The sequence below is a fragment of the Thamnophis elegans genome, unplaced genomic scaffold, assembly GCF_009769535.1.
Source record: "Thamnophis elegans isolate rThaEle1 unplaced genomic scaffold, rThaEle1.pri scaffold_258_arrow_ctg1, whole genome shotgun sequence".
Lineage (NCBI taxonomy): Eukaryota > Metazoa > Chordata > Lepidosauria > Squamata > Colubridae > Thamnophis > Thamnophis elegans.
Window position 1 is genome coordinate 1 of NW_022473727.1, and position 27,500 is coordinate 27,500.

At 43.9% G+C, this 27,500-nt stretch overlaps 1 protein-coding gene across 1 annotated transcript in view; it reads left to right on the forward strand.

Moving 5' to 3' along the window:
* Positions 1-5,544: 5,544 nt before the first annotated feature.
* PDE2A (phosphodiesterase 2A) overlaps positions 5,545-27,500 on the forward strand; it is a 34,917-nt gene continuing 12,961 nt past the window's right edge. The window contains exons 1-9 of the mRNA XM_032238507.1: positions 5,545-5,591; positions 9,053-9,162; positions 9,397-9,452; positions 13,772-13,831; positions 15,685-15,805; positions 16,587-16,639; positions 21,504-21,578; positions 25,202-25,243; positions 26,657-26,725. Of these exons, the coding sequence (XP_032094398.1) occupies positions 5,545-5,591; positions 9,053-9,162; positions 9,397-9,452; positions 13,772-13,831; positions 15,685-15,805; positions 16,587-16,639; positions 21,504-21,578; positions 25,202-25,243; positions 26,657-26,725 (633 nt within the window). The remainder of the gene's footprint in view (positions 5,592-9,052; positions 9,163-9,396; positions 9,453-13,771; positions 13,832-15,684; positions 15,806-16,586; positions 16,640-21,503; positions 21,579-25,201; positions 25,244-26,656; positions 26,726-27,500) is intronic.

Sequence of the window (27,500 nt, forward strand, 5' to 3'; positions counted from 1 at the left end):
CTTTGCAACTTGCAAATGAATCCGGTGACTAATGTGTCATCTTCGCTTCCGATATCATCTTCGCGTCTGCAGAGGTGCAAACCTTAAGCAGACTTTTCCGTTCAGAGGCTGACGAAAGAATTGATATTTGGGACAGTGACATCCATCATGTTAGGCTGGGTGCTTAATGACCTCCGTCTCTTATCTCGGCTTCGCTTCTTCACCCTTGACAAAAGGCGGGATGGATGGATGGATGGCTAAAGATTTGGCCAGAGATGACCCAAAGATAGTGTGTTCCTTCTTTCCAAAGCTTTGCTGTCCACCAAACTTGGGGATGATTAAAAATGGAGAAGGTGTAAGATGGATGGCCTGTCTCAGAAGGCATCTTGCCAGACTAAAACCTTTAGATTAAGGAGGCCCAACCTTGGCCACTTCAAGACTGGCGGGTGTCCATTCCCAGAATTCCCCAGCCAGCGTAGTGTCAGAAGGTCGCAAAAGGGTCACATGATTCACTTTTGTGACCTTCTGACAAGCAAAGTTAAGAGGGATGCCAGATTCGCTTAACAACCGTGTTACTAATTTAGCAACTGCAGTAATTCACTCAACAACTGTGGTAAGGAAGGTTGTAAAATGGGACAAAACTCACTTAACAACCATCTCGCTTAGTAACAGAAATTTAGGGGTCAATTGTGGCCGTATGTCAAGGACCACCTATACGATATTGGAGATGGGACAGGAATCCCCCTGGAAGGGGCTGAAGAGTCAAAAGGCCACTCACAATTAGACAATTCATTTTGTTGTTCCATTCGTTACAATTGCCTAGGAGGGGGAGTCAAAAGAGGAAGCAGCTTAGAATCGCTACGTAGCCACAAAGGGACTTTAACTCCCAGGGAGGAAAGAAGGGTGACATAACTGTTGTGACTCAGCAGAAGTTTGCTGTGAGTTGAGTCGGGATGCAGGAATAACAATGCAGCTGGGTCTCGTTAGTGTCGTCTTCTGGAGATTAAAGGACGGATGGTGAAACGCCCTGGTTGCAGAAGTCAACGTTCGTCGTTCATTCGTGGTTCGTGGTTCATCGGTCGTGGTTTGTTTGTGAGAAGCACTTGGATAAGTGATTTGCTTTCGGTAACCCTGATTCAAAGAGACACTTGGAGAAGTGATTTGCTTTCTCTCTGTAAACCTGATTTTGCTGTAAGAGCTCTTTGTTTTTGCATTCTGCTGCGTAAACTTTTTGCCAGAGACTTTATTTATGTTTATTTTGGGGCTCGCAGCCAGCTTGAGCCAGGACTGATAAAGTTATTTCCTTTTAAGTCTGTCTGACTGTCGTCTGTGAACGAGCGAAGAAGGGGGGTCAGAACACATGACCCAGAATGTAGGCTGGATCCTAGCCACCTTTGGGATTTTTCTTAGCTCCTTCTGGATTATTCTTTTACACATTTATTTTTTTTTCTCTCTCTCCATGAGATTTCACTCTAATTATATATGCTTTTCCAGGAGAGATGCTAAAATAAGATGGAGAAAATGTCCTGCATCCTTGCAATCCTTTTATACAAAGTAGAATTACACTGGCTATTTTTCAGCCCTGAAATGTAAACGCCGGTTTGGGGGAGAAACTATATACAGAGATTAGATTAGATTAGATTAGATTAGATTAGATTAGATTAGATTCCTTACTTTAACTGTGAAAGAATCTTGGCTGGATATGAGGATTTATTTATTTTTAATTTTCTAGCGTGTTTCATCTCCTGATTCTTCCTGTTGCCCAATTCTTTCCGTTCAATCGACTTCAGTCAAATTCAATCAGATCAATTCACTTCCCTGGTAGGGAAAAAAACATCTGTTGCCAAAGGTGTAGATTAATTCAAATAATTCCTTTAACTGTCTCTGCAATTTCTTATCTCCACTTAACAGATGCTCGGTGCCTCCTCATCCCAAATGGATCTAGGAAAGTTCCCGCTTCGTATTTATTTTAAGCATCTTTAATCTTATTCCTAGCGGGCTTCGGTGTTGTTTTTTTCCATCTTTTACTGTCTACGGGATGGGTAATCTTCATTCTTTCACTCCCCATTTCTCATGGTTACTCCGTCCTACTTCATTAATTGGCCGGCCTCTTCCTTGAATCGGCGTATCTGAAGACAGGCTCAAGATCCAGGAGGATTTCGACAGAGTTGAAGAAAGAAGAAAGTGAAGTACAATCATGAGAAAAGTAACGTTCTGTTACCTAGGCAAGAAAAATCAAATCCACAGTACAGCCACTCCTCGGCTTAGAACCACAATTTGAGCCCAACATTTCTGTGGTTCAGCGAGAGACGTTCGTTAAGTGAGTTTCGTCCCAGTTTACGACTTCTCCTGCCACGGTTGTTGAAGCGAATCCCTGCCGTTGATAAATTACTAACACGGTCGTTAAGCGGATCTGCCTTCCCCGTTGAATTTGCTCATCAGAAGGTCGCAAAAATGGATCACGTGACCCCCGAGACATAGCAACGGTCATAAGTGTGAAGCAGTTGCCAAGCACCTGAATTTTGATCATGCTGCAAAGATCGTTACTGTGAAAAATGGTTATAAGTCACATTTTTCAGTGCCGTTGTTAACTGTGAAAGGTCACTAAGTGAGCTGTTGTAAGTTGAGGACTATCTGTAGGGAATAAGTGACCCCTGGCTCAACAGTGGTAGTTGCAAGAGAGATCTTGGAATCCTAGTGGACAAACTCCCCCAAAAGCCAACACAATCTTAGGCTGCGTTAACAGAGGGATAGAATCAAGATCACGTAAAGTGTGAGTACCATTTTATAAAGCCTTAGTAAGCACCACACTTGGAGTACAGCATCCGGTTCTGGTGGCTTGCCTTGCCAGTGGGAGTGGGAGTCTGTGGTTGTTATTTTTTCTTCCTTTGATAGTGCCTTGATTAGAGTATTGTTTTCTGCTTGATCGTTTGTCTGGGGTTAATCCCTGCTTATCTGGGTGTTGGCTGCTGGAGAGAATATGTTCTGATCTTTTGATTTCCTCCTTCGCTCTTTTTATTGTCTCCTTTGAATGCTGTGTAAATGTGATTTATTTCTGTGTTCCTATTGATGGTTGGTTTAGCTGAGTACCAGGCTTCCAGGAATTCCCTAGGATTTTTAGATTTGGCTTCGAACGAGGATGCTCACGGCTTCCAGTTGAAACGCTGGCTGAATCTCTGCATGTGTGTTGTGAGATGAAGGAGTCTCTTCAACTGAACTACATATATTCTCTTACATCGGTGCCCCTTTGATGGAGGGTTTAAACAGTATTTTGGACCTACTAAAGTGGTGGATTCCTGCCCAGGCAGAAGGTTAGCCTGGGATTTCTCCAAGGTCCTTTCCATTCTGAGTTTCCATCTGCAAAACTCTTCTCCCCCAAAAATGCAAATGCCCTGGATTTTATTAGCAGTTTTATGCTTCATTATAAAAACCTCTAAAATGCCAAATGGACTCTGGCCATAAATCTTAACAGCAGGTTTCTTTTTAACAAGCCCTTCGTCCAGGAGAAGGGGAAACCAGGCGTGGATTATTCTCCCTACCACAGGTGAGCAGAGAGCCTATTATAAGAGGAGAAACCGCCCAAGGTGTGATTTGGTTTTGGCTCTTCTCACCTAAGGACTGTTTTAGGTCTGGTGTGAAGAAGGAAACTTGTGCTCAAGTGGTGTCCCTTACGATTCGTGACGAATGTATCTTGTCTTTTTATGTACATTGAGAGCATCTTCTGCACCAAAGACAAATTCCTTGTGTGTCCAATCACACTTGAACAATAAAGAATTCCATTCTATCCTATTCTATCCTATTCTATTTTCTATTCTATCCTATTCTATTCTATTTTCTATTCTATTCTATTTTTCTCTAATTCTGTTCTATTCTTCTATTCTATTTTTCTCTAATTCTATTCTATTCTATTCTTCTATAATTCCGTTCTGTTCTATTCTATTCTGGATTGTATAAACATTCCATTCTATCCTATTCTATCCTATTCTATCCTATTCTATCCTATTCTATCCTATCCTATTTTCTATTCTATTCTATTTTTCTCTAATTCTGTTCTATTCTTCTATAATTCTATTCTATTTTTCTCTAATTCTATTCTATTCCATTCTTCTATAATTCCGTTCTGTTCTATTCTATTCTGGATTGTATAAACTGAGGCATAGAATCAAAGCCACGTGAAGTGTTAGTATCACTTTATAAAGCCTTAGTAAGACCACACCTGGAATCCTGCATCCAGTTTTGGTCACCACACTATAAAAAAAGATGTGGAGACTCTGGAAAGAGTGCAGAGAAGAGCAACCAGGATGATGAGGGGGCTGGAGGCTAAAACACACGATGGACGGTTGCAGGAACTGGGCCTGGCTAGTCTAGGGAAGAGAAGGACCAGGGGAGACAGGAGAGCATCTTCCAGTATTTGAGGGGCTGCCCCAGAGAGGAAGGGGTCAGGCTATTTTCCAAAGCACCTGAAGGCCGGACAAGGAACAATGGATGGAAATAGAACAAGGAGAGATTCAAGCTGGAAATAAGGAGGAATTTCCTGACAGTGAGAACAATCAACCCATGGAACAGAAGTTGCCTTTCAGAAGTTGTGGTTGATCTGTTCACTTGAGATTTTTAAGAAGAGACCAGGCAACCATTTATCTGAAAGGGCATAGGATCTCCTGCTTGAGCAGGGGGTTGGACTAGAAGACCTCCAAGGTCCCTTCCAGTTCTATTATTCTATATACGTATGTGCTATGAAACTGACCCCTCCTCTCTCTCTCTCTCTCTCTTCTTTCCTCTCTTCTCTCTCTTCTCCTCCCTCTCCTCTCTCCTCCTCTCTCTCTTTCTCTCTCCTTCCCTGCACCTTGAAGCCTGTCCAGCTTCGGTGATTTTTCATTCACTTATCAGAGCCAAATTTATCTCCTCCCCCATCTGTGAAGGCAGCCGAGCAGAATAAGAATGAATGAGTATGGGGCCAAAGGCAGAAAAAAAAAACCTGCCAGGGATGGTATTTTTCATCCAACAGGATGAAAGCAAAACACACACACAAAAACACACACACACACACACAAACACACACACAAAACCAAGATGTTCTCAAGAACAAGGAATTCTTTGGGGAGAAAACAAACCTCCAGAAGGAGTAGGGAGGGAGGGAAACCAATACCCCTTTGCTCGGCTAGTCGGATTTCGTGATTCCAAGGAACCGAGTTCCAATTCAGATCAAGGGATTAAACTGCTTCAGGTGAATCTAGGGTCAGCTAGCCCAGGTGAGGGGGGGAGAGAAGGACACCTGCTCGAAAGCATAGAAATGGCCGTTGGCATATTTTGCTATAAACATCCTCTAATTTAATTGAAGCACAGAGAGCATTTCTTTCAGATTTTCTTCGACCCTTAACAATAGAATATCCTTTCTTTATTTCTTAATTAATTACAGAACGATAACAATCTTACTGCTATTCTCTTCAGTCTACTAATGTACACACAAATGGAGAAAATGAGAAATGAAAATTTGGTGTAACTTTGAAGGGGCAATGGGAGATATTGTTTACGTATTAAGGAAAAAAATAACCATAAAGATGAAAAATGGTGGACGGGAATAATTTGGCTGAAAGCGAAAACGAAGCTATGATGTAAAAATGAGAGGATGTAAAAGAAAAGACCTATAATATGTATAATTTGTATTTTTTTAAAAAAAAACCTTGGAGGAAAAAGAAAGAAAGGAAAGAAATTTGGATTGTGAGCCGCCCTGAGTCCCCTCCGGGGAAAAGGGCGGCATATAAGTGCAATAAATTCAATTCAATTCAAATTCAAATGGCCAGCTCAGTTGGAGAATAATAGCAATAGCAATAGCAGTAGACTTATATACCGCTTCATAGGCCTTTCAGGCCTCTCTAAGCGGTTTACAGAGAGTCAGCATATCACCCCCACAGTCTGGGTCCTCATTTCACCCACCTCGGAAGGATGGAAGGCTGAGTCAACCCTGACCCGGTGAGATTTGAACCGCTGACCTGCTGATCTAGCAGTAGCCTGCAGTGCTGCATTTAACCACTGCGCCACCTTGGCTCTTGACAACGAGAATGACAACGAGTTTACGAGTTTACGAGTTTAATAAAATTTGTTTGCTGCCCCCTCCCATTGGGACTCTGGGCGGCTCACAACAAGACAAAATAAACATTTAAAATTTAAAAATGGAAATTACAATAGAGAGAGAAGATGGTCTCCCTCTTCAGCTGGGGGGGGGGAAGGCTAAAAAGTCAAGATGGCGGGATGGAAACTTCACCTTTTTCTCAGGTGTGTTTCTTCCATGACACATCGTGACTTTTATACATTACTTTGTGGACCTTCTCTCACAACAACCTTGTCAGGTAGGTTGAGCTATGTGAGAGGGACCAGGTGGACTTCATGCCCAAGGCAGGACTAGAACTAGAACTCACTATCACCTGGTGATAGTGAGTTCACCCAGCCAGCTTTTATGCATAAGGCAGGACTAGAACTCACCGTCTCCTGCTGATTGGGCCAAAGGTGTTGTGGCCCACCAGCGGCCAGCGGAGCTGAAAGCACATTCGGACAGTGAGGAGGTTGGGGAGGAAGATGGGCCAGTCCTGGAGTCTGGGGGAGGCTCGGATGAGGGCTCTGTGTCGGGGGCAGAGAGGGGGTCAGGGCCGTATGCCAGTTATCAGCTGCCTTCAGAGTCGGACATCAGTGAGGCAGAAGAACAGCTGGAGCCTGTTCCCAGTGTGCACATGTGCAGAGTGGCCAGACGAAGGGAACAGCTAAAGAACAGGGGTCAACTTGGGAGTAAGGCCACAGGTGGACGGTGAATGACCCCTCCCAGAGGAAATAAAAGAGGAGCGACAGGGGAGTGGAGTTTGCAGAAGACCATTAGTTCGCTTCATTGGCTCCTGATTCTCCGAGACTCCTTGCCAGGTTTTGCAGATCTCGGCCTGGCAGCTCTCCAAGCCAGATGAGGTCTGTGACTGTAAATCCTCCCTGGAAAGACTTCGCTGGATGTGAAGGAGCAGAATTCACAGCAAATTTTTAAAAAGGGGGGTTTTGTCAGGACCAGGAGTTTGCTTGGGACCAGGCCCTCAGTCAGAACAAAAGGCACTGTCAGCACTTCTTCATTGAGTAATTAGGAAAGAAAAACCACGAGACTCCATTGATAGAAATCAAGTGTACTTTTACTAATTATAAATGATTAGAAGCATAGCAAAGCGAAGACTGATTATTTAGGCACGAAAGCGAGTGATATATAGAATAACCCATTCCCCTCCCACTGGCATCCCAGTTACAGTCCAATCATAATTCTCCCAAGTGTCAGGTGTGAGATAACACACCTTACATGAAACCGCTGGGAAAGATCATCCGTAGGCACGGGATTAGATACCATCAATATGCGGACGATACTCAATTGTATCTGTCCGCCCCGTGCCAAATCAATGAAGCGGTTGACGTAATGGACCGGGGGCTCGAAGCCGTCATGAACTGGATGAGGATTAACAAGCTTGTGCTCAACCCAGAAAAGACCGAGTGGCTGTTGTGTTTTCCTCCCAAAAATTCGGCCACTAATCCAACACTCAGGCTGGGGGGTCAAATTCTACACCCCTCAGAGAGGGTTCGCAACTTGGGAGTCCTCCTGGATTCACAGCTGTCATTCGACCATCATATAGCGGCTGTGACCAGGGGGGCATTCGCCCAGGTACGCCTGGTGCGCCAGTTGCGACCCTACCTGAACCGGGAGGCCCTCACAACAGTCACTCGGGCCCTCGTGATTTCTAGGCTGGAATACTGCAATGTGCTCTACATGGGGCTGCCCTTGAAGAGCATCCGGCGACTTCAGCTAGTGCAGAACGCAGCCGCGCGAGTGATTGCGGGTGCACCCCGATTCACCCGCATTACACCTATCCTCCGCGAGCTGCGCTGGCTACCTGTCGATCTCCGGATGCGCTTCAAGGTGCTATTGACCACCCATAAAGCCCTACATGGCAGTGGATCTGGATACTTGAGAGACCGCCTTCTGCCAATTACCTCCCTACGGCCTATAAGATCTCATAGGTTAGGCCTCCTCCGCATCCCATCGGCCAGCCAATGTCGGCTGGCAACCACAAGGAGGAGGGCCTTCTCAGTAGCGGCCCCGACCCTTTGGAACGAGCTCCCCGTAGAGATTCGCACCCTCTCCACCGTCCAGGCCTTCCGCACAGCCTTGAAGAACTGGCTCGCCCGTCAGGCCTGGGGATAAGGACCATTACCCCGCCCGAATGTTGTATGCATGTTGCGCATTACTTTTATTATGTGTTGTTGTCTTAGTATTGTATTGTATTGTATTCCCCTCTCCCTGGTTTCTGTGAGCCGCCCTGAGTCCCCTCAGGGAAAAGGGCGGCCTACAAATAAAATCAATTCAATTCAATTCAATTCAATAACGTCGAAAGGCATCACCCAGATGGAATGTTGGTGCCGTTAGCCTTGGCGGGAACCTCCTCCGCATGCGTAGTCCGACAGGCAGCAGAACTCCAGAACCTTCCTCCAGCACAGTTAGTAACCCCTCCCAAATACCATGCCCCCCACTTCCCGTTTCAATGGCAGCCAAAGCAGCAGCAAAGCAGAGGCTGACAGGCACCCAGCCAACTTTCATGTCTAAGGCAGGACTAGAACTCGCCATCTCCTAATGACTGGCCCAAAGTCTTTCCTATCTAAGTTGGGAATTAGAAATCGCTTGTTTCCAGCCTGTTGCCTTTAACCACTAGACTAGATTGTCCCTGGAATTGCTGCTGGGGACTCTCCGCCGTTCCTACTTAGGGCTGAAGGCCAATCAAACCTTGGCTTGTGAAGACCCAACAAGCGCATTCAACACGGTTTCCTTTGGGATATTTGTCCAGCTTCCGAGGCTACCCTTCGGCTGGGGTATCTCTTGGTGGTCTCCTATCCCAGAACCAAACGAGGATCCTTCTTTTCTTGGAGGGTTTCCCCTTAAGCCATTCATCATTGGGCTCTTCTCCCCAGTTGGAAATCGAGGACTTGAATTGGGATTTTACATTCCAAATTTGCTCCTTTTGCTTCTGTTTTTGATTTAATCCCCTTTTCGTCCTTCCAGAGATGCTGTCCTTCAGCAGAAGAGGGTGGCCTGTAATGGCCTGCCGTTGGCCGATCTGCAGGGCAAGCCAGTGGCCGGCTTGGCTGCCCCCTTAGCCCCCGGCAAGCAAGGTAAGAGTGTGACAGATTCACTTAACGACAAAAAGAGTTTGTAAAATTGCGCCTGACTCGCTTAACAATGGCCTCGTGTAACAGCGGAACTTCTGATCTCCAATCGTGGCCATAAATCAGGAACTATGCCTGTAAGTTGATAGTTTTAGCCCTTTAGTTGCCTAGGACTGAATTAAGGTTAGCCTAAATTCATTCAATTTAATCCTTCCCTCCTTTCTCCTCCGTTTTTCGCAGTGTTAATTAATCCTTTGGTGGACAAGAATTCGGGGACGGTGGTCTGTGTTATCCTGGTGAGTATCCGGGGAGGGGCAGGTGAAAAACATCTCTGGAAAACTGAGTGGGTGACACGGAACGTTATAATTGTGTCCCTAGGGAAGGGGAGGGCAAAAAAGTCAAGATGGCAGCTCACAGCCACTTGGCAATCAAAACCTTTTTTGGACTTCCAATGAGAAGCTTCAACGAAGGGCATGAGGTTCTGCTCAGCTGTTGCTGGGAGGTGAGAAACTCAGGTGGATTTACAACCGGTGGACTTCAACTCCCAGAATTCCTGAAATTCCTGAGCCAGGCTGGCTCAGGAATTCTGGGAGTTGAAGTCCACCGGTTGCAAAGGCACCCTAGTTACTCACCCTGGCCAGGAATTCTGGGACTGGAAGTCCACCGGTTGTAAAGGCACCCTAGTTACTCACCCTGGCCAGGAATTCTGGGAGTTGAAGTCCACCGGTTCTAAAGGTACCCTAGTTACTCACCCTGGCCAGGAATTCTGGGAGTTGAAGTCCACCGGTTGTAAAGGCACCCTAGTTACTCACCCTGGCCAGGAATTCTGGGAGTTGAAGTCCACCGGTTGTAAAGGCACCCTAGTTACTCACCCTGGCCAGGAATTCTGGGAGTTGAAGTCCACCGGTTGTAAAGGTACCCTAGTTACTCACCCTGGCCAGGAATTCTGGGAGTTGAAGTCCACCGGTTCTAAAGGCACCCTAGTTACTCACCCTGGCCATTGCCCATCCCTCTGGCAATAATGGTGCATCTGGGGTGTCAGTTATGGGCCCACCGCAGGTAGTCCTTGATTTACGACCGGTCACTGGGGGACTGTTCGAAGTTACAACGGACCTCTACTTGGGAAGAGTACTTACAACCTGGATTCAAAGTTTACTCTAAAACTGATAGATAGGGTAACAGAGTTGGAAGGGACCTTGGAGGTCTTCTAGTCCAACCCCCTGCCTAGGCAGGAAACCCTACACCACTTGAGACAAATGGCTATCCAGCATCTTCTTAAAGACTTCCAGTGTTGGGGCATTCACAACTTCTGGAGGCAACTTCCGTTCCACTGATTAATTGTTCTACGATTGCTCTCTGCAATCACATAACGGAAATTACTACCGCTCTACACAACCCTGGTAAGAATTTCCACCCCCTGGAAATACTGCAACCAACTTTGGTCACCACGCTACAAAAAATGTGTTGAGACTTTGGAAAAAGTATAGAGAAGAGGAACTGCGAGGATCAAAGGGCGGTTGCTGGAATTGGGTTTGGCCAATCTAGAGAGAAGAAGAAATAAAATAAAATAAAGAAGTAAAAAGAAGCAGAAAAGAAGAAATAGGGGTGACGTCTTCCAGTATTTGAGGGGCTGCCACAAAGAGGAAGGGGGTAAATTTATTTTCCAAAGCACCAGAAGGCGGGACAAGAAACAATGGATGGAAACTAATGAAGGACAGAAGCAACCTGTAATTAAGGAGAAACTTCCTAAGAGCGAGGACAATTAACCAGTGGAACAGCTTGCCACCAAAAGTTGTGGGTGCTTCATCACTGGAGGGTTTTAAGAAGAGACTGGACAGCCATCTGCCTTAAATGATGTAGGGTCTCCTGCTTGAGCAGGGGGTGGACTAGGACAGTGTTTCCCAACCTTGGCCACTTGAAGATGTCCGGACTTCAACTCCCAGAATTCCCCAGCCAGCATTCGCTGGCTGGGGAATTCTGGGAGTTGAAGTCCGGACATCTTCAAGTGGCCAAGGTTGGGAAACACTGGACTAGGAGACCTCCAAAATCAGAGTGAAAATACAGATGACAACTCCCAGTTCTCTGCAAAACCACACACCACAGCCAGCCTTAGTTCACTTCACAACCTTGGCACGTTCACTGAAAAAATGTGTGTGTGGGGGGGAGAGAAATCAGGTCGCTTTTACAACCGTCCTGACTTAACGACTATGATGGACAGGCTCCATTTATGGTCATAAGTTGAGAACTCCCTCTAAAGGCATGGATTGCATGTGAAAATTGCTCTGGAGGACACCAGGAAAGGGGGGGGGAAACAGCGTATGAAACACAGAATGAATTCTTGGTTTGTTTCCCTGTTTTTCTTTGCTTTGCTTTACGGGGAAGAAAAGGCTGGATGGAGCCATTTTTAACCAAGTTTCTTAAGACCTCTGATGGATTGTTTCTTTCTGAATTATTGATGCTTATTGATCGATGGATCACAGTCAGGATATCATACACACCAGGGGGTTTCTGGTTATCTTTGAGTTGCTCCTTAAATCTTTTGCCCTGTGTGTTGTTGTTTTTTTTGCTTTTGGACCAAGCTGTTTTGGTTCGATTTACAGAGGAGGGGGAAAAAAACCCAGAATATCTCTCTTATTACCACTGGTTTTATCCCTTCTTGTCTACCCACAATCTCATCCCAGCCATGGGAGTCCACAGGGAAAGAAATGGGGGTGAAAGAACTGTCCCTCTCTGTGAACGAGAGGGGCACTTAATAGCAATAGCAATAGCAGTTAGACTTATATACCGCTTCGTAGGGCTTTCAGCCCTCTCTAAGCGGTTTACAGAGTCAGCATATTGCCCCCAACAACAATCCGGGTCCTTATTTCACCCACCTCGGAAGGATGGAAGGCTGAGTCAACCCTGAGCCGGTGAGATTAGAACCGCCGAACTGCAGCTTAGCAGTCAACTGAAGTGGCTGCAGTACTGCACTCTAACCACTGCGCCACCTTGGCTCTTAGAATATAATATAGTGTAATATAGCAATAGCAATAGCAGTTAGACTTATATACCGCTTCATAGGGCTTCCAGCCCTCTCTAAGCGGTTTACAGAGTCAGCATATTGCCCCCAGCAACAATCCGGGTCCTCATTTCACCCACCTCGGAAGGATGGAAGGCTGAGTCAACCTTGAGCCGGTGAGATTTGAACCGCCGAACTGCAGAACTAGCATTCAGCTGAAGTAGCCTGCAATGCTGCATTTAACCACTGCGCCACCTCGGCTCTAAGAAGTCTGATACATAAACAAAATGAGTAAAAATAAATATCACACACCTCCTGACCCTGGAAAGCTTCCCTTCTTGGGCTCTAGACCAGTGTTTCTCAACCTTGGCAACTTGAAGATGTCCGGACTTCAACTCCCAGAATTCCCCAACCAGCATTCGCTGGCTGGGGAATTCTGGGAGTTGAAGTCCGGACATCTTCAAGTTGCCAAGGTTGAGAAACACTGCTCTAGACTACCGCACTGAGTCTCCATGGAGCTGCCCTAGAGGATGACTTGGAGGCCCCAGTTGGTCTACAAATGCAGGGTTAGGGTTAGGGTAAGGCTAACGCCTTAACTCTGGATCCCGGATGGTTTAATCCCACTAGTGTTTATTTTTTTAATATATAAATTAAAATATCAATGAAATTAGAAGTTAATAAACTAAAACAAAAACCAATTCAGTTCAATTAATTAAACCAATGCTCCTGTTGCACTAGTTTTTATTATTGCTGTTTATTAACTAAAATATGAATTAAATTGATTCAAATAAAAGTAAAAGAGAACAAATTAAATTTATGTCACTCCTGCAGCCATCTTTTCTTTGGAATCTTTGGCCTGCCACACTTTCTATTCTTTTACAATGCATTTTCTATGGTGGGAAAATGGGATTGTACGGAGTTAGACGATATGTAGCCATAACAACATTCTTCCTAGAAAGCCAAGGTCATCCTTTGTCTCTGCACTTGGCCAGAACTGGATGGGTGGAAGCTGCCAGCGTGGCAGTGGGAGATTGGACCATGGGATGGACTGGTGGGTGTGGGGGGGGGGGGAAGATCTTGAACTTCCAACTTGGTGGGGAAAACCGGGAAGCTTTCAGATACGTGCCAACATGGCTCTCTTCATAAATTGGGACTTTGAGCAATACTTTGCCTTGGACTCTGATTTAATTTTGGATGCTATTTGGAACCGTGACAATTTATTCATTAAAATTCTCTTTCTGTAGAGATTCCCAGTCATCCAGGCCATGGATGTCCCAAAAGTGCTTTTTCAGGAGGCAACTGGACTTTCTTGCTAACAATAAAATTCTCTTTCTTTCTTTTTGGCTTGGATTCTTGTTTGTTTTAATTCTTACCTTTATCTGTTGTCCATCTCACTAACAGCAACTCTGGCTGGGGAATTCTGGGAGTTGAAGTCCAGCCATCTCAAAGGCTGAGAACAGCCCTTGTTGTAATAGGCTTTCTAGTGTTTGGGGTGCTTTTTCGCCCCCATTTCCCACCCCCTTTGCAATGTCGTTTTTTAAAATTTCCACCTGGTGCTCTGCACAGGCTCTCAGTATATCCATTCCTCTTTCGATTTCTTCACTTTAATTTCCCCAGGTTTACTGCGGGCAACTTTCCGACACAGATGAGCAAAACCTTCGGGCTTTGGAGAAGCACGTAAGTAACCCCCCCCTTTCGTAAAATCCTTGGGGAACGTGGGGGGGGGTAATCTCTCCCCCTTTCTTCTGCCTCCTGACATCACAACAACGAAATTACAGGTAAATCCCGATTCACAACCACAGTTGAGGCCAAAAATTCCATCGCTAAGCAAGGAGATGGTTAAGTGGCAAGTGACTCATATTTATGACAGTCCCGGGGTCCCGGTGTCATGTGATTTGAGGCCTTCTGACAAGCAAATTCAGTGAGGGAGCCAGATTCACTTAACCATCAAGCTCCTAAGTTAACAACTTCAGTGATTTGCTTAACAACTGTGGCAAGGAAGGTTGTAAAAATGGGGCAAAACTCACTTCACAACTGTCCTGCTTAACAACAGATGTTTTGGGGGGGCTCAGTGGCGATCATAAATCGAGGGCTTCACCTGTAATTTGATCAGTTCTGACTTTTGAGGGTCTGCTTCTAGGCACATTAAGTGTGCACACCAGTTGCATTTACACAGAATGCTTCAACCAGGGTTGGAGTTGAGATAGAATGGAATGGAATGGAATGGAAGAAGGGAAGAGAATAGAATGTAATGGAAATAGGAAGAGAAGAGAAGAGAGAATGGAATGGAATGGAAGAAGGGAATGGAATAGAATGGAATGGAATGGGAGTAGGAAGAGGAGAGAAAAGAGAAGAGGAGAATGGAATTGAATTGAATGGAAGAAAGGAAGGGAATAGAATGGAATGGAATAGAATGGGAATAGGAATAAAAGAGAAAAGAAGAGAAGAGAAGAGAGAATGGAATGGAAGAAGGGAATGGAATAGAATAGAATGGAATGGAATGGGAATAGGAATAAAAGAGAAGAGAAGAGAGAATGGAATGGAAGAAGGGAATGGAATAGAATGGAATGGAATGGGAATAGAAAGAGAAGAAAAGAGACAATGGAATGGAAGAAAGGAAGGGAATAGAATAAAATGGAATGGAATGGGAATAGGAATAAAAGAGAAAAGAAGAGAAGAGAGAATGGAATGGAATGGAAGAAGGGAATGGAATAGAATGGAATGGAATGGGAGTAGGAAGAGGAGAGAAAAGAGAAGAGGAGAATGGAATTGAATGGAAGAAAGGAAGGGAATAGAATGGAATGGAATAGAATGGGAATAGGAATAAAAGAGAAAAGAAGAGAAGAGAAGAGAGAATGGAATGGAAGAAGGGAATGGAATAGAATAGAATGGAATGGAATGGGAATAGGAATAAAAGAGAAGAGAAGAGAAGAGAGAATGGAATGGAATGGAAGGAGGGAATGGAATAGAATGGAATGGAATGGGAATAGAAAGAGAAGAGAAGAGAGAATGGAATGGAAGAAAGGAAGGGAATAGAATAAATTGGAATGGGAATAGGAATAGGAAAAGAAGAGAAGAAAAGAAAAGAGAGAATGGAATGGAAGAAGGGAATGGAATAGAGTAGAGTAGAGTAGAGTAGGGTAGGGTAGGGTAGGGTAGAATAGAATAGAATAGGATTTGCTATAGTGGGAAATGGGAGGAGGTTAGATGATATGCAGCCATAACAACATTCTTTCTAGAAAGCCAAGGTCATCCTTTGTCTCTGCACCTCCGGACCTGACTGGAACTGGATGGGTGGAAGCTGCCAGCATGGCAGTGGATGATTGGACCATGGGATGGACTTGTGGGTGTGGGGACAAGGTGTTGAACTTTCAACTGGGTGGGGAAAACCAGGAAGCTTTCAGATTCGGGTTTCCCCAGATGTGCCAACATGGCTCTCTTAATAAATTGGAATTCTGAGCAATACTTTGCCTTGGACTCTGATTCACTTTTGGATGCTGTTTGGAACCCTGACAAATGGCTTCTTTCAGATCCTGGTGTCCTACAGGCGTCTCCAAACCCTTCAGAAGTTGCAGTCTTGCCAGGCCAAACCTGCGGAGCCCCCCAGGAGCAGCTACAGCGAGCTGGACAGCAAGATCCTGCAGTTGTGCGGTAAGGACAGACGGCCGGCCATAGACTTTGACGGGCAGGAGGAACCATCGCTAACCAACTTTGTGTACAGAGAGTCCTCCACTGACTCAGGAATTCTGGGAGTTGAAGTCCGCAGGCCACAAAGGGGCCGTAGTTCCCCAGCCCTGATTCAAGAAACAAAGCAAACTTTACCAGTTATAATACAGAAAAGCCTCGACTTATAACCGTTGGTTTAGTGACCATTCAAAGTTACAACGGCATTGAAAAAAGCGATGTTTTTCACAACTGTTGCAGCATTCCCCGCAGTCAAAATGATTTAAATTCTGAGACTGACTCGTATTTATGACGGTCGCAGTGTCTCGGGGTGGGGGTGGGGGTTAAGTGACCCCCTTTGGAGGCCTTCCGAGGAGCGAAGTCAGCGGGGAAGCCAGATTCGCTTAACGACCGACTTAAGAACTGCGACGATTCGCTTAACGACTGTGGCAAGAAAGGCCATGAAATAGGGCGGCACTCCCTTAAAAACTCTCTCGCATAGCGACAGAAATGTGAGGCGGAATTGTGGTCCTAAGTCAAGGGCCTCACGGGTCTCCGTATTTGCTGCGTTGTGCAATTCAGTCTGTAGTATGTAAGGAACCTGCCTCGTTTTTTATTATATGTGGACCTGGCTGAACCTTTGATTTCTCGTTTTACTTTATCCACCGTTGATGGGTGATGTGTGCCACCGGGTGTTGTGTGTCGAGCATGCCAACTTTGTCATTCCAATCACACAATTGTTAAAATTTGCATCTGCGTTGCCTTTCAGGGGAACTCTACGATCTGGACGCAGCCTCTCTCCAGCTCAAAGTCATCAATTACGTGAGTAATTAGCATTTTCAGAGTGTTGGTATAGAGGTATCAGAGTCCATCAAACAGTCCAAGTCTTACACGGATAAGACAGTCAGTCATGAATGTCTTCCAGTTAAGGGATAATCCAAATAACATAGTCCAGTATCATATAATCAGTCCGGTACTCAAAGTTTGCTAGCAGTTGCAAAACTTACAATAGCTCACGGCACTTTCTAACAGCCAGCTTCCAAAACACTCAGATCAGATCAGCCCAGCATCTAACGCAACAGAGAGCTAACAGTCATTCTGGCTCCCTCTTATGGCCGATTGAGGAAACAGCAACCAATCACATTTTACAGTATGATTTAAAGAAACAGGTATAGCATTGTTACATGATTTATATATTGCCAACCCAACCGTTATATTATATTCCTAACAACCTCTGGATGGTGGTTTCCTGTTTGATCCTTCCTTGTGTTGGAAGAAATGTCCTTTGGGTTCAGTTCCAAGAGGGGGAAAAGACACTGGAAACATGGAGGCTGCTTGGAAAGATGGTTTAATGGTGGACAGGGACACATGGCTTGAGCTCCTGAACAGGAAAGGGGGATCATCAGATGCTTCCAGATGTTGGGTGGAGAAGAAGAAAAAGAGAGTGAGATGCTGAAAGTTCCTGGTTTTTTATACTCTCTGTTCGGCCCCACTTCTCTGTTTCCTGTTCCTGTGTACGAAATGTATTTTGATTGGTTGTCAGACTCCCAGGGGTTGAGGAGGGGGGGACTTAGCTAACTTTGTAGGTTGTGTGCCCTTTTGAGTCCCAAGCTTGGTTGAGCCTGGCTTCTTCCCAGGTGCCCTGTGGTGAGATGGGTAAAGGGCTGATACTATCATGCTTTAATCCCGTCACCCTGGAGCTGAAGGGGGAGATCTTTGTTATGTAGAATAGACTGGCCCTGGCTTTTTAGTGGCCCATTGACAATGGGGGCCATTAAGAGTGAGTCTGCTTCCTGCCTAAGAACATGTTTCTCCATTTCTGATTCAGGGAAAATATAATACTCTGCCTTTTCCAATATTTCCCAGGATATTTCATTTTTCTAGGAGAGAGGGGTGGGTTTTAACTCCCTACGCTTTAAAAAAAAGGAGGGGGAGACTTTTCCCACTGCCGGGGAATTCTGGGAGTTGAAGTCCGCTCACCTTAAAGTGGCCACGGTTGAAAAATCTTAGCTTAGTCTGATATCTAGATAAAGTTTCCCCTTTATCTAGATAGAGGGATAATGTTTTTCTCTTTCTGTTCCAACTCCATAGAACGTAGGATTTTAGAGATGGAAGAGACCTTGGAGGTCTCAAGGCAGGAGACTATTGGTCAAACGTCTATGGAGATTCTCAGTCCTCCAGGTCATGGTTGTCCCAAAGGTGCTTTTTTCCGTGACCCGTCAAAACCGCGTTCCACAAAAGCGCGGTCGACGAAAGCGCGTATGTGATGTCATCACAGCGCGACGAAAAAGATCGAAAAATTGAAATAAAAATTAAATTACAGCAAGCCGATTCACATAAAGGTAAGGGTTAGGTTTAGGGTTAGGTTTAGGGTTAGGGTTAGGGTTAGGTTAAGGGTTAGGGTTAGGTTTAGAGCGTTAGCGTTACACTTAGCGTTAGGTTAAGGGTTAGCGTTAGGTTTTTCGTTAGGTTAAGGGTTAGGTTTAGGGTTAGGTTTAGGGTTAGGTTTAGGGTTAGGTTTAGGGTTAGGGTTAGGGTTAGGTTAAGGGTTAGGGTTAGGTTTAGAGCGTTAGCGTTACACTTAGCGTTAGGTTAAGGGTTAGCGTTAGGTTTTTCGTTAGGTTAAGGGTTAGGGTTAGGGTTAGGTTAAGGGTTAGGTTTAGGGTTAGGTTTAGGGTTAGGGTTAGGGTTAGGGTTAGGGTTAGGTTTAGGGTTAGGTTTAGGGTTAGGGTTAGGGTTAGGGTTAGGGTTAGGTTTAGGGTTAGGGTTAGGGTTAGGGTTAGGGTTAGGGTTAGGGTTAGGTTTGGGGGGGTTAGGGTAAGGTTTTCACTTTATTTTTACATTTTTCGATCTTTTTCGTCGCGCTGTGATGACGTCACATACGCGCTTTCGTCGACCGCACTTTTGTCTACCGCGGTTTTGTGGTGGAACCCTTTTTTCAGGAGGCAACTGGACTTTCTTCTTTTTTTTTCTTTGAAGATGTTTTGCTTCTCATCCAAGAAGCTTCCTCAGCTCTGAGAGATATCCTATCATTCTTCCCTTCCCCACCGTCCAGTCAGAGCTGAAGAAGCTTCTTGGATGAGAAACGAAACATCTTCAAAACAGAAAAAACCATTCACCCATCCATCCATCTATACTTTTGCACAGTTAAATATATTAATATTAACCATCGGTATAGACCAGGCGTGGGTTGCTGCCGGCATTACTGCCAGTTTGGTGCATGCACAATTTTGCGCATGCATGTGTGCCCAGTTGCCCATAAATAGGTCTGCCCATGCACAGAACATTTTAAAATGGGGAAAAAAAACATTCCGCGCTACACGCCACATGGAGAACCAATTCGGAGGCGTGGCAGACCTGGGTCGCTGCAGGTTCCAGCGACCCAGGTCAGGAAACCACTACCGGTTCAGCCAAACGGGTCCAAACCGGTAGAAACCCACCTCTGATACAGACTAAATCTGGGGATTCTGCTCCATTTACCGTATTTTTGGAGTATAAGATGCACCAGAGTATAAGATGCACCAAGGTTTTAAAGAGACAAATTTTAAAAAAAGTTTCTGCACTCTTCTCGAAAACCTCCAATGATGGAGCATCCCCAACTTCTGGAGGCAAGTCGTTCCACTGGTTAAACGTTCACACTGTCAGGAAATTTCTTCTTAGTTCTAAGTTGCTTCTTTCCTTGATGAGTTTCCACCCATTTCTCCAAAGCCCCTGAAGACAGGAGAAGATGAAGCAACGGATAGAAACTCGTCAAGGAGAGAAGCAACTTAGAACTGAGGAGGAATTTCCTGACAGTTAGAACAATTAACCAGTGGAACAGCTGGCCACCAGAAGTTGTGGGCGCTCCATCACTGGAGGATTTCAAGACGAGATTGGTCAGCCCTTTGTCTGAAATGGTAGAGGTTCTCCTGCTTGAGAAAGGGGTTGGACTAGAAGACCTACAAGGCCCTTTCCAACTCTCTTACACTGTTTTGAAGAATAAGTCAACCTCTCCTATGATAGTCCCTCAAGTATTGGAGGACTGCTATTCCATCACTCGTAGTCCATCTCTTCATTAATGTAGATATTCCCAGTTCCCTCAAACGTTCATGAATATCAGGCCTGCAGCCATATTCCTTTTGAGTCTTTGGCCTGCCACACTTTCTATTATTCTATTATGCAGTTTCTGTGGTGGGAAAATGGGAGGGGGGATTTTATGGAGTTAGATGATAGGTAGCCATAACAACATTCTTCCTAGAAAGCCAAGGTCATCCTTTGTCTCTGTAGACTTTCAGAAGGTAGGTCATGTCAGTGGTGAAAAGCCACCGTTGGTTCACAGAATGGCCCTCAAGGCAGAACATCGCTGACCCAACATCACTGACGAATGTTTGGGTCTCACGCCTGGTCCAGAAATGGAGACTCAAGACCCAAGAATCCACTTTCGTTGTTTCATGGACGGGCAAAACCTTTGTCCAATCTGCTGTCCATGAAGTATGTATCATGGTGGGGTTTCCTACAATTCGCTAAACCTGAATTGCCAGAGAACACAAGGGTTGGGTTCCCACCATGCTGTGCTCCAGGAAACAAGCCCTACCTTGGTTCTGTGGGATCACCTGGTTTGCAAGGGGCCAGAACCAGGTCGACCCACCAGGAATCGCATCCCCTTGGCAGGTGTGTTGCAGAAACCCAGAGACACACCTTTCCTGATTCTGGAATTTGTATTTACAATTAGAAATATTTCATCTCCAGTAGGGACCCAGTTTTGACCTCAGACTTCTGGGGAGGGGGGAGACCCGCACAAAGAATTCCCTATTCCAAGCGAGAGTGGCGGGAAGTTGGTTTCTCTAAAGCCAGATCTAGGATTCTTCAAAATTATGACATTATCATCTTTCCTTTTGCGTGTTTGGCCTGCCACACTTTCTATTATTCTACTCTGCATTTTCTATGGTGGGAAAATGGGAGGGGAGATTGTACGGAGTTAGATGCTATGTAGCCATAACAACATTCTTCCTAGAAAGTCAAGGTCATCCTTTGTCTTTGCACCTCTGCACCTGACCGGAACTGGATGGGTGGAAGCTGCCAGTGTGGCAGTGGGAGATTGGACCATCGGATGGACTTCTGGATGTGGGGGCCAAGATCGTTGAACTTTCAACCGGGTGGGGAAAACTGGGAAGCCTTCAGATTCGGGTTTCCCCAGACGTGTCAATATTAACTCTCTTAATAAATTGGAGCTTTGAGGAATCCTTTGCCTCGGACTCTGATTTAATTTTGGATGCTATCTGGACACTGACATTAACCCGAATCTGAAGGCTTCCCAGTTTTCCCCACCCAGCTAAAAGTTCAAGATCTTGCCTCCCACACCCACAAGTCCCATCCCACGGTCCAATCTCCCACTGCCACGCTGGCAGCTTCCACCCATCCAGTTCCGGTCAGGTGCAGAGGTGCAGAGACAAAGGATGACCTTGACTTTCTAGAAAGAATGTTGTTATGGCTACACATCATCTAACTCCGTACAATCCCATTTTCCCACCATAGAAAATGCATAGTAGAAGAATAGAGAGTGTGGCAGGACAGAGATGCAAAAGGAAAGATGGCTGCAGGCCTGGCAATGAGATATTTCAACCGCGAGTCCCTGCCTTGATCATCTCTGTTCATTTCCAAGCTGTGCTTGTCTTGTCCAAGATTCTCCATGTTTCTCCTCCTCCAGTTGAAGCAGGAGACACAGTCTCAGTGTTGCTGTCTTCTTTTGGTCTCGGAGGACAACAATCAACTCTTCTGTCAGGTGAGTGAGATCTTCGCTGTGACTTAGCAATAGCAGTTCGACTTATCTACCGCTTCATAGGGCTTTCAGCCCTCTCTAAGCGGTTTACAGAGTCAGCATATTGCCCCCAACAACAATCCGGGGTCCTCATTTCACCCACCTCGGAAGGATGGAAGGCTGAGTCAACCTTGAGCCTGGTGGGATTTGAACCGCCGGACATGCAGATAGCAGTCAGCTGAAGTGGCCTGCAGTACCGCACTCTACCCACTGCGCCACCTCGGCTTCCTTGCACGGTGTCTTCGTAGGAGACCCCAAACCCCCCATTGGCTATTCAACGTGGGAGTAGCTGAATCTGCCCTTTCGTGTTTTGTTCCCCACCCACCCAACAACGTTTGCTGGCTAAGGAGGGGGTGCCTGGAGTGCTAGAGGTTGTAAATTCAATTCAATTTTTCATGGGATTTCATTTCATATTAGCACTACAAACTTAAGACTAATTGAAATATTCAGAAGAGGTTTTTTTTTTTAAATTACATCTTCTTTGGCTCAGAATGGTGTAAAATTATTGGGGGGGCGGTGCCCTGAATTTAATTGTTTAATTAATTAATTTGGTGGGGGTTTTTTTTTTCATTTCATTGTAACTTTATACATTTGCAATACTTGAAAAATATTCCGAATTTCTTTGTTTGTTTACACCTACCTTTGGCTCAGAACGGTGTAAAGGATTGCAAAAGTTGTGGCCTGAATTTAAATAATATAAAGTAAAATATAATAATGTAATGTAACATTATGTTATGCTATGTTATGATACAAGCCAATAGGTTATGACATTACATTGCATTACAATACAATATATATTTTTTAATTTTCATTTAACAACATTACAATACTTGCAATACCTTGAAATAATCAGAAAACACATTTGTGTTATATTTATTTACTTATTTAAGGATCATATTTATTTACTTATTTACTTAGTTACTTAGGATCAAATTTCTGCACCTTCCGCGTGTCACTTAAAAGACTCTGGGCAGTTTACCCTAAAAACATACAATAGTATGAAAGAGTAAAAAAAATAAACAGAGATTAAAAACACAATTAAAAGAAGGTCAGAATGAATAATCTACCATCATTCCAGAATCAATAAGCTTGCTCTCTGTGTGTTTAAAACTTGAATTCTATATCTCGCTCTTTTTTCCCAGCCAGTCATAATCCTTGCTTTGAACACCATTTTTCAATTGTAAACTGTTTTGTTAAGTTCCCATTGTTCATTAAGTGTATAGCTCTCTTAGCAGCTAGCAATCAAAATGGAATGAGATCTCGAGTAATCAATTTAGCATTGTCTCCCTCAAAGAAAAAGCCTCAATCCAGGAAATGCTTTTTGTCTAATTCGATCTTACTTCCTGGAATATTTGTGAGATGGACAGCTATTTAAATTGGATGAGGTAAAGAGAGACAGAGAGACCGATAGAAAGGAGAAAGAGATGGAAGGTAGATAAGGGAGAGTTAGAGATGATAGAAGAGAAAGACAAGATAGATTAGATAGGTAGGTAAGTAGGTAAGTAGGTAGGCAAGCAGATAGATAGATAGATAGATAGATAGATAGATAGATAGATAGATAGATAGATAGATAGAGATAGATAATAGAGAGAGATAGATAATAGATAGATAGATAGATAGATAGATAGATAGATAGATAGATAGATAGATAGATAATAGGTAGGTAGGTAGGTAGGTAGGTAGGTAGGTAGGTAGATAGATAGATAGATAGATAGATAGATAGATAGATAGATAGATAGATAATTGATAGATTAGATAGATAGATGATAGATAGATAGATAGATAGATAGATAGATAGATAGATAGATAGATAGATAGATAATAGGTAGGTAGGTAGGTAGGTAGGTAGATAGATATAGATAGATAATCAATAGATTAGATAGATAGATGATAGATAGATAGATAGATAGATAGATAGATAGATAGATAGATAGATAGATAATTGATAGATTAGATAGATAGATGATAGATAGATAGATAGATAGATAGATAGATAGATAGATAATAGGTAGGTAGGTAGGTAGGTAGGTAGGTAGGTAGGTAGGTAGATAGATAGATAGATAGATAGATAGATAGATAGATAGATAGATAGATAGATAGATAATAGGTAGGTAGGTAGGTAGATAGATATAGATAGATAATCAATAGATTAGATAGATAGATGATAGATGATAGATAGATAGATAGATAGATAGATAGATAGATAGATAGATAGATAATCGATAGATTAGATAGATAGATGATAGATAGATAGATAGATAGATAGATAGATAATAGGTAGGTAGGTAGGTAGGTAGGTAGGTAGATAGATAGATAGATAGATAATAGGTAGGTAGGTAGGTAGATAGATAGATAGATAATAGGTAGGTAGGTAGGTAGATAGATATAGATAGATAATCAGTAGATTAGATAGATAGATGATAGATGATAGATAGATAGATAGATAGATAGATAGATAGATAATTGATAGATTAGATAGATAGATGATAGATAGATAGATAGATAGATAGATAGATAGATAGATAGATAGATAGATAGATAGATAGATAATAGGTAGGTAGGTAGGTAGGTAGATAGATATAGATAGATAATCAATAGATTAGATAGATAGATGATAGATGATAGATAGATAGATAGATAGATAGATAGATAGATAGATAGATAGATAGATAGATAGATAGATAGATAATCGATAGATTAGATAGATAGATAGATAGATAGATAGATAGATAGATAGATAGATAGATAATCAATAGATTAGATAGATAGATGATAGATGATAGATAGATAGATAGATAGATAGATAGATAGATAGATAGATAGATAGATAGATAGATAGATAATCGATAGATTAGATAGATAGATAGATAGATAGATAGATAGATAGATAATCGATAGATAGATAGATAGATAGATAGATAGATAGATAGATAGATAGATAGATGATAGATAGATAGATGATAGATAGATGATAGATAGATAGATAGATAGATAGATAGATAGATAGATGATAGATAGATGATAGATAGATAGATAGATAGATAGATAGATAGATAGATAGATAGATAGATAGATAGATAGATATAGATGAGAGAGAGAGAGACATATGAGATAGAGATGGTAGGGGTAGATAGATAGAGCTAGAGATAATGAAAGAAAGACAGATAGACTGATAGATAGAGAGATAGGTGAAGACAGACAGACAGACAAGAAAGGGAGAGAAAGACAGATATATATATATATATGATAGAGAGGCAGGGAAGAAGTGGGGGAAGAATGGATGGATGGAGCAGCTTGGTTCCAGAAGTTATGGGTACCTTGAGCTATGCTGGTTGAGGAATTCTGGGAGGTGAAGTCCTTAAGTTTTAAAATGGTCACATTTGGAGACCCACATGTTCTAATGGGATGGGAAAAATTCAGGTGTGTGGTTTTTTTTTGTGACCAGCCCAAATTCTTGTCACTCTTCCTCCCGACAGACTTCGCGGGCAACAAACTCCTCCAAATCTCCCATCTTTCCATGCCATTCCCTTCGGATTCCTTCTTCTCCTTCCTCCACATCTCAGTTGCCTTCTCCTTCTTTCTTGCAGGTGGTTGGAGAGAAAGTTTTGGAGGAGGACATGAGCTTCCCAGTAAGTTGCCCAACCCACCCCTCTCCTTGTGAGGCTCCAGTTGTGTGCTAATCCTGCCTAAAGTAGGGCCTTCCACACACAACGCCAGAAGGAGAATTTTCAGCCTTAAGAGGGCTCCAAGTTGGCCTTGCAATGAAAAGATTAAGATTAAGATTTAGTTTATTTGTATGCCGCCCTTCTCCGGGAGGGACTCAGGGCGGCGAACAACTCAAAGGGGGAAAAAGGGGATACAAACACAATACACGTAATTAAAATACACAAGAGTCATACAGCCATACAAGTCGAGAGGGGAGGGGAACTCATCGACCCCAGGCCTGCCAGCACAGCCAGGTTTTGACGGCTTTCCGGAAGGCCTGGAGAGAGGTGAGGGTCCGGATCTCCGCGGGGAGTTCATTCCAAGAAGTGCAAAAAATGATAGATGTCTTGTGATGTCATGACAAAGGTGTGAAGGAGGCATGTTGTGTTTGTCTCCAACATTTTCCTGAACCGGAGCACACTTGAAATAAGTTAGAAACAAAGCAACAGATTATTCTGAATCCCATCATCAGGGATCAATCAAAAGTTAATTAAGTCTTGTGAAATCTCGGTGACTTAACTCTCAGGATTGAGAAGGCGGGAAGAACATCTGGCATGATGATGTAGGTGGCCTTTTTTGCTTGACGCACCTCAACGTTGAGGTGCTCCAGCCGGAGAGCCCATGAAATTAAAATGCGAGAAGGCTGGCGTTTGTTTCTCGATTCGCATTTATTGTGGTTTGTGAGGGGTCCTTCGTGGTCTCCAAGCTTTTTTGAAGATGTTTCATGGCCCAAAGTAGGTAACATCATCGCTAACACCGATGATGTTCCCTAGTTGGGTTGTGAAACATCTGCAAGAAAACAGGCTCAGAGAGCACCAAGGACTCCTCAGGTCAACCCCAAACTGCAAATATTCTCCTGTAGAGGGGATGGTGGTTTGTTGTCCATGATCTCCTCTAGCAATTCTGAGCAGCTTAGATCTCCTGGGATCTCGAGACAGGCAAGAGAATGGTCCATCCAAGTCCCCCATCAGTTCTGGCCTTCACTGATCTTACGCACTTCGTTCTGCAGACTATTTTTTGTTGATGATGGATGGACCTTCTCATATGAATGCAGAGACCACTTCCCATAGATCCCAAGAACCTTGGTTGACCTCTACCTTGGGAAGGGAATCTTCTTCTCCCACCAAAGGGAAAGAGTCTTCTCCAGACATTCAGATGTTCTACCAAAGCTGGGTTTCCTAGCTCTGAAGTCCCACCTCCATCCCAGTCTCGATGTTTGGTTGTCCTCATTATCTCTCTTCCCCACAAGTCACTCTTTCTCTCCCTCCCTCCCTCCCTCCATCCATCCATCACTCCCTCCCTCTCTCCCTCTCTCTTTCTCTCTCTTTTCCACCCAGTTAACCGTTGGACACTTGGGAAAAGTTGTGGAAGTGAAGCAATCCCTTATCCTGCAAGACATCAGCGCGGTAAGTCCATCAGAAATGTAGGGTTGGGTTCCTGCCTTTGGGCCATAGTTCAGGTGGTCCTCAACTTACAACAGTTCAGTTAGTGACCGTTCAACACTACGATGTGCTGAAAAAAGTGACTTATGGCCACTTTTCACGTGTATGTTCATTGCAGCGTCCCCATGGTCATGTGATCAAAATTCAGATGCTTCGCAACGGAGCAGGGGGTTGGACTAGAAGACCGCCAAGGTCCCTTCCAGCTCTAGGATTCTATGAAATAGGTAGATAAGATACATATGATAGGTAGAAAATAGATTAGGCAGAGTGGGAGAGAGAGATGAGAGAGAAAAGAGAAAGATGAGAGAGAGAGAAAGGAGAGAGAAAGAGATGAGAGAGAAAGGAGAGAGAGATGAAAGAGAAAAGAGAGAGAAAGGAGAGAGAAAAGAGAGAGATGAGAGAGAGAGATGAGAGAGAAAGGAGAGAGAAAGAGATGAGAGAGAAAGGAGAGAGAGATGAAAGAGAAAAGAGAGAGAAAGGAGAGAGAAAAGAGAGAGATGAGAGAGAGAGATGATAGAGAAAGAGAGAGAAAGAGAGATGATAGAGAAAGGAGAGAGAGATGAAAGAGAAAAGAGAAAGATGAGAGAGAGAAAGGAGAGAGAAAGAAAGGAGAGAGAAAAGAGAGAGATGAGAGAGATGAGAGAGAAAGGAGAGAGATAAGAGAGATGAGAGAGATGAGGGAGAAAGGAGAGAGAAAAGAGAAAGATGAGAGAGAGAGAAAAAGAAAGGAGAGAGAAAA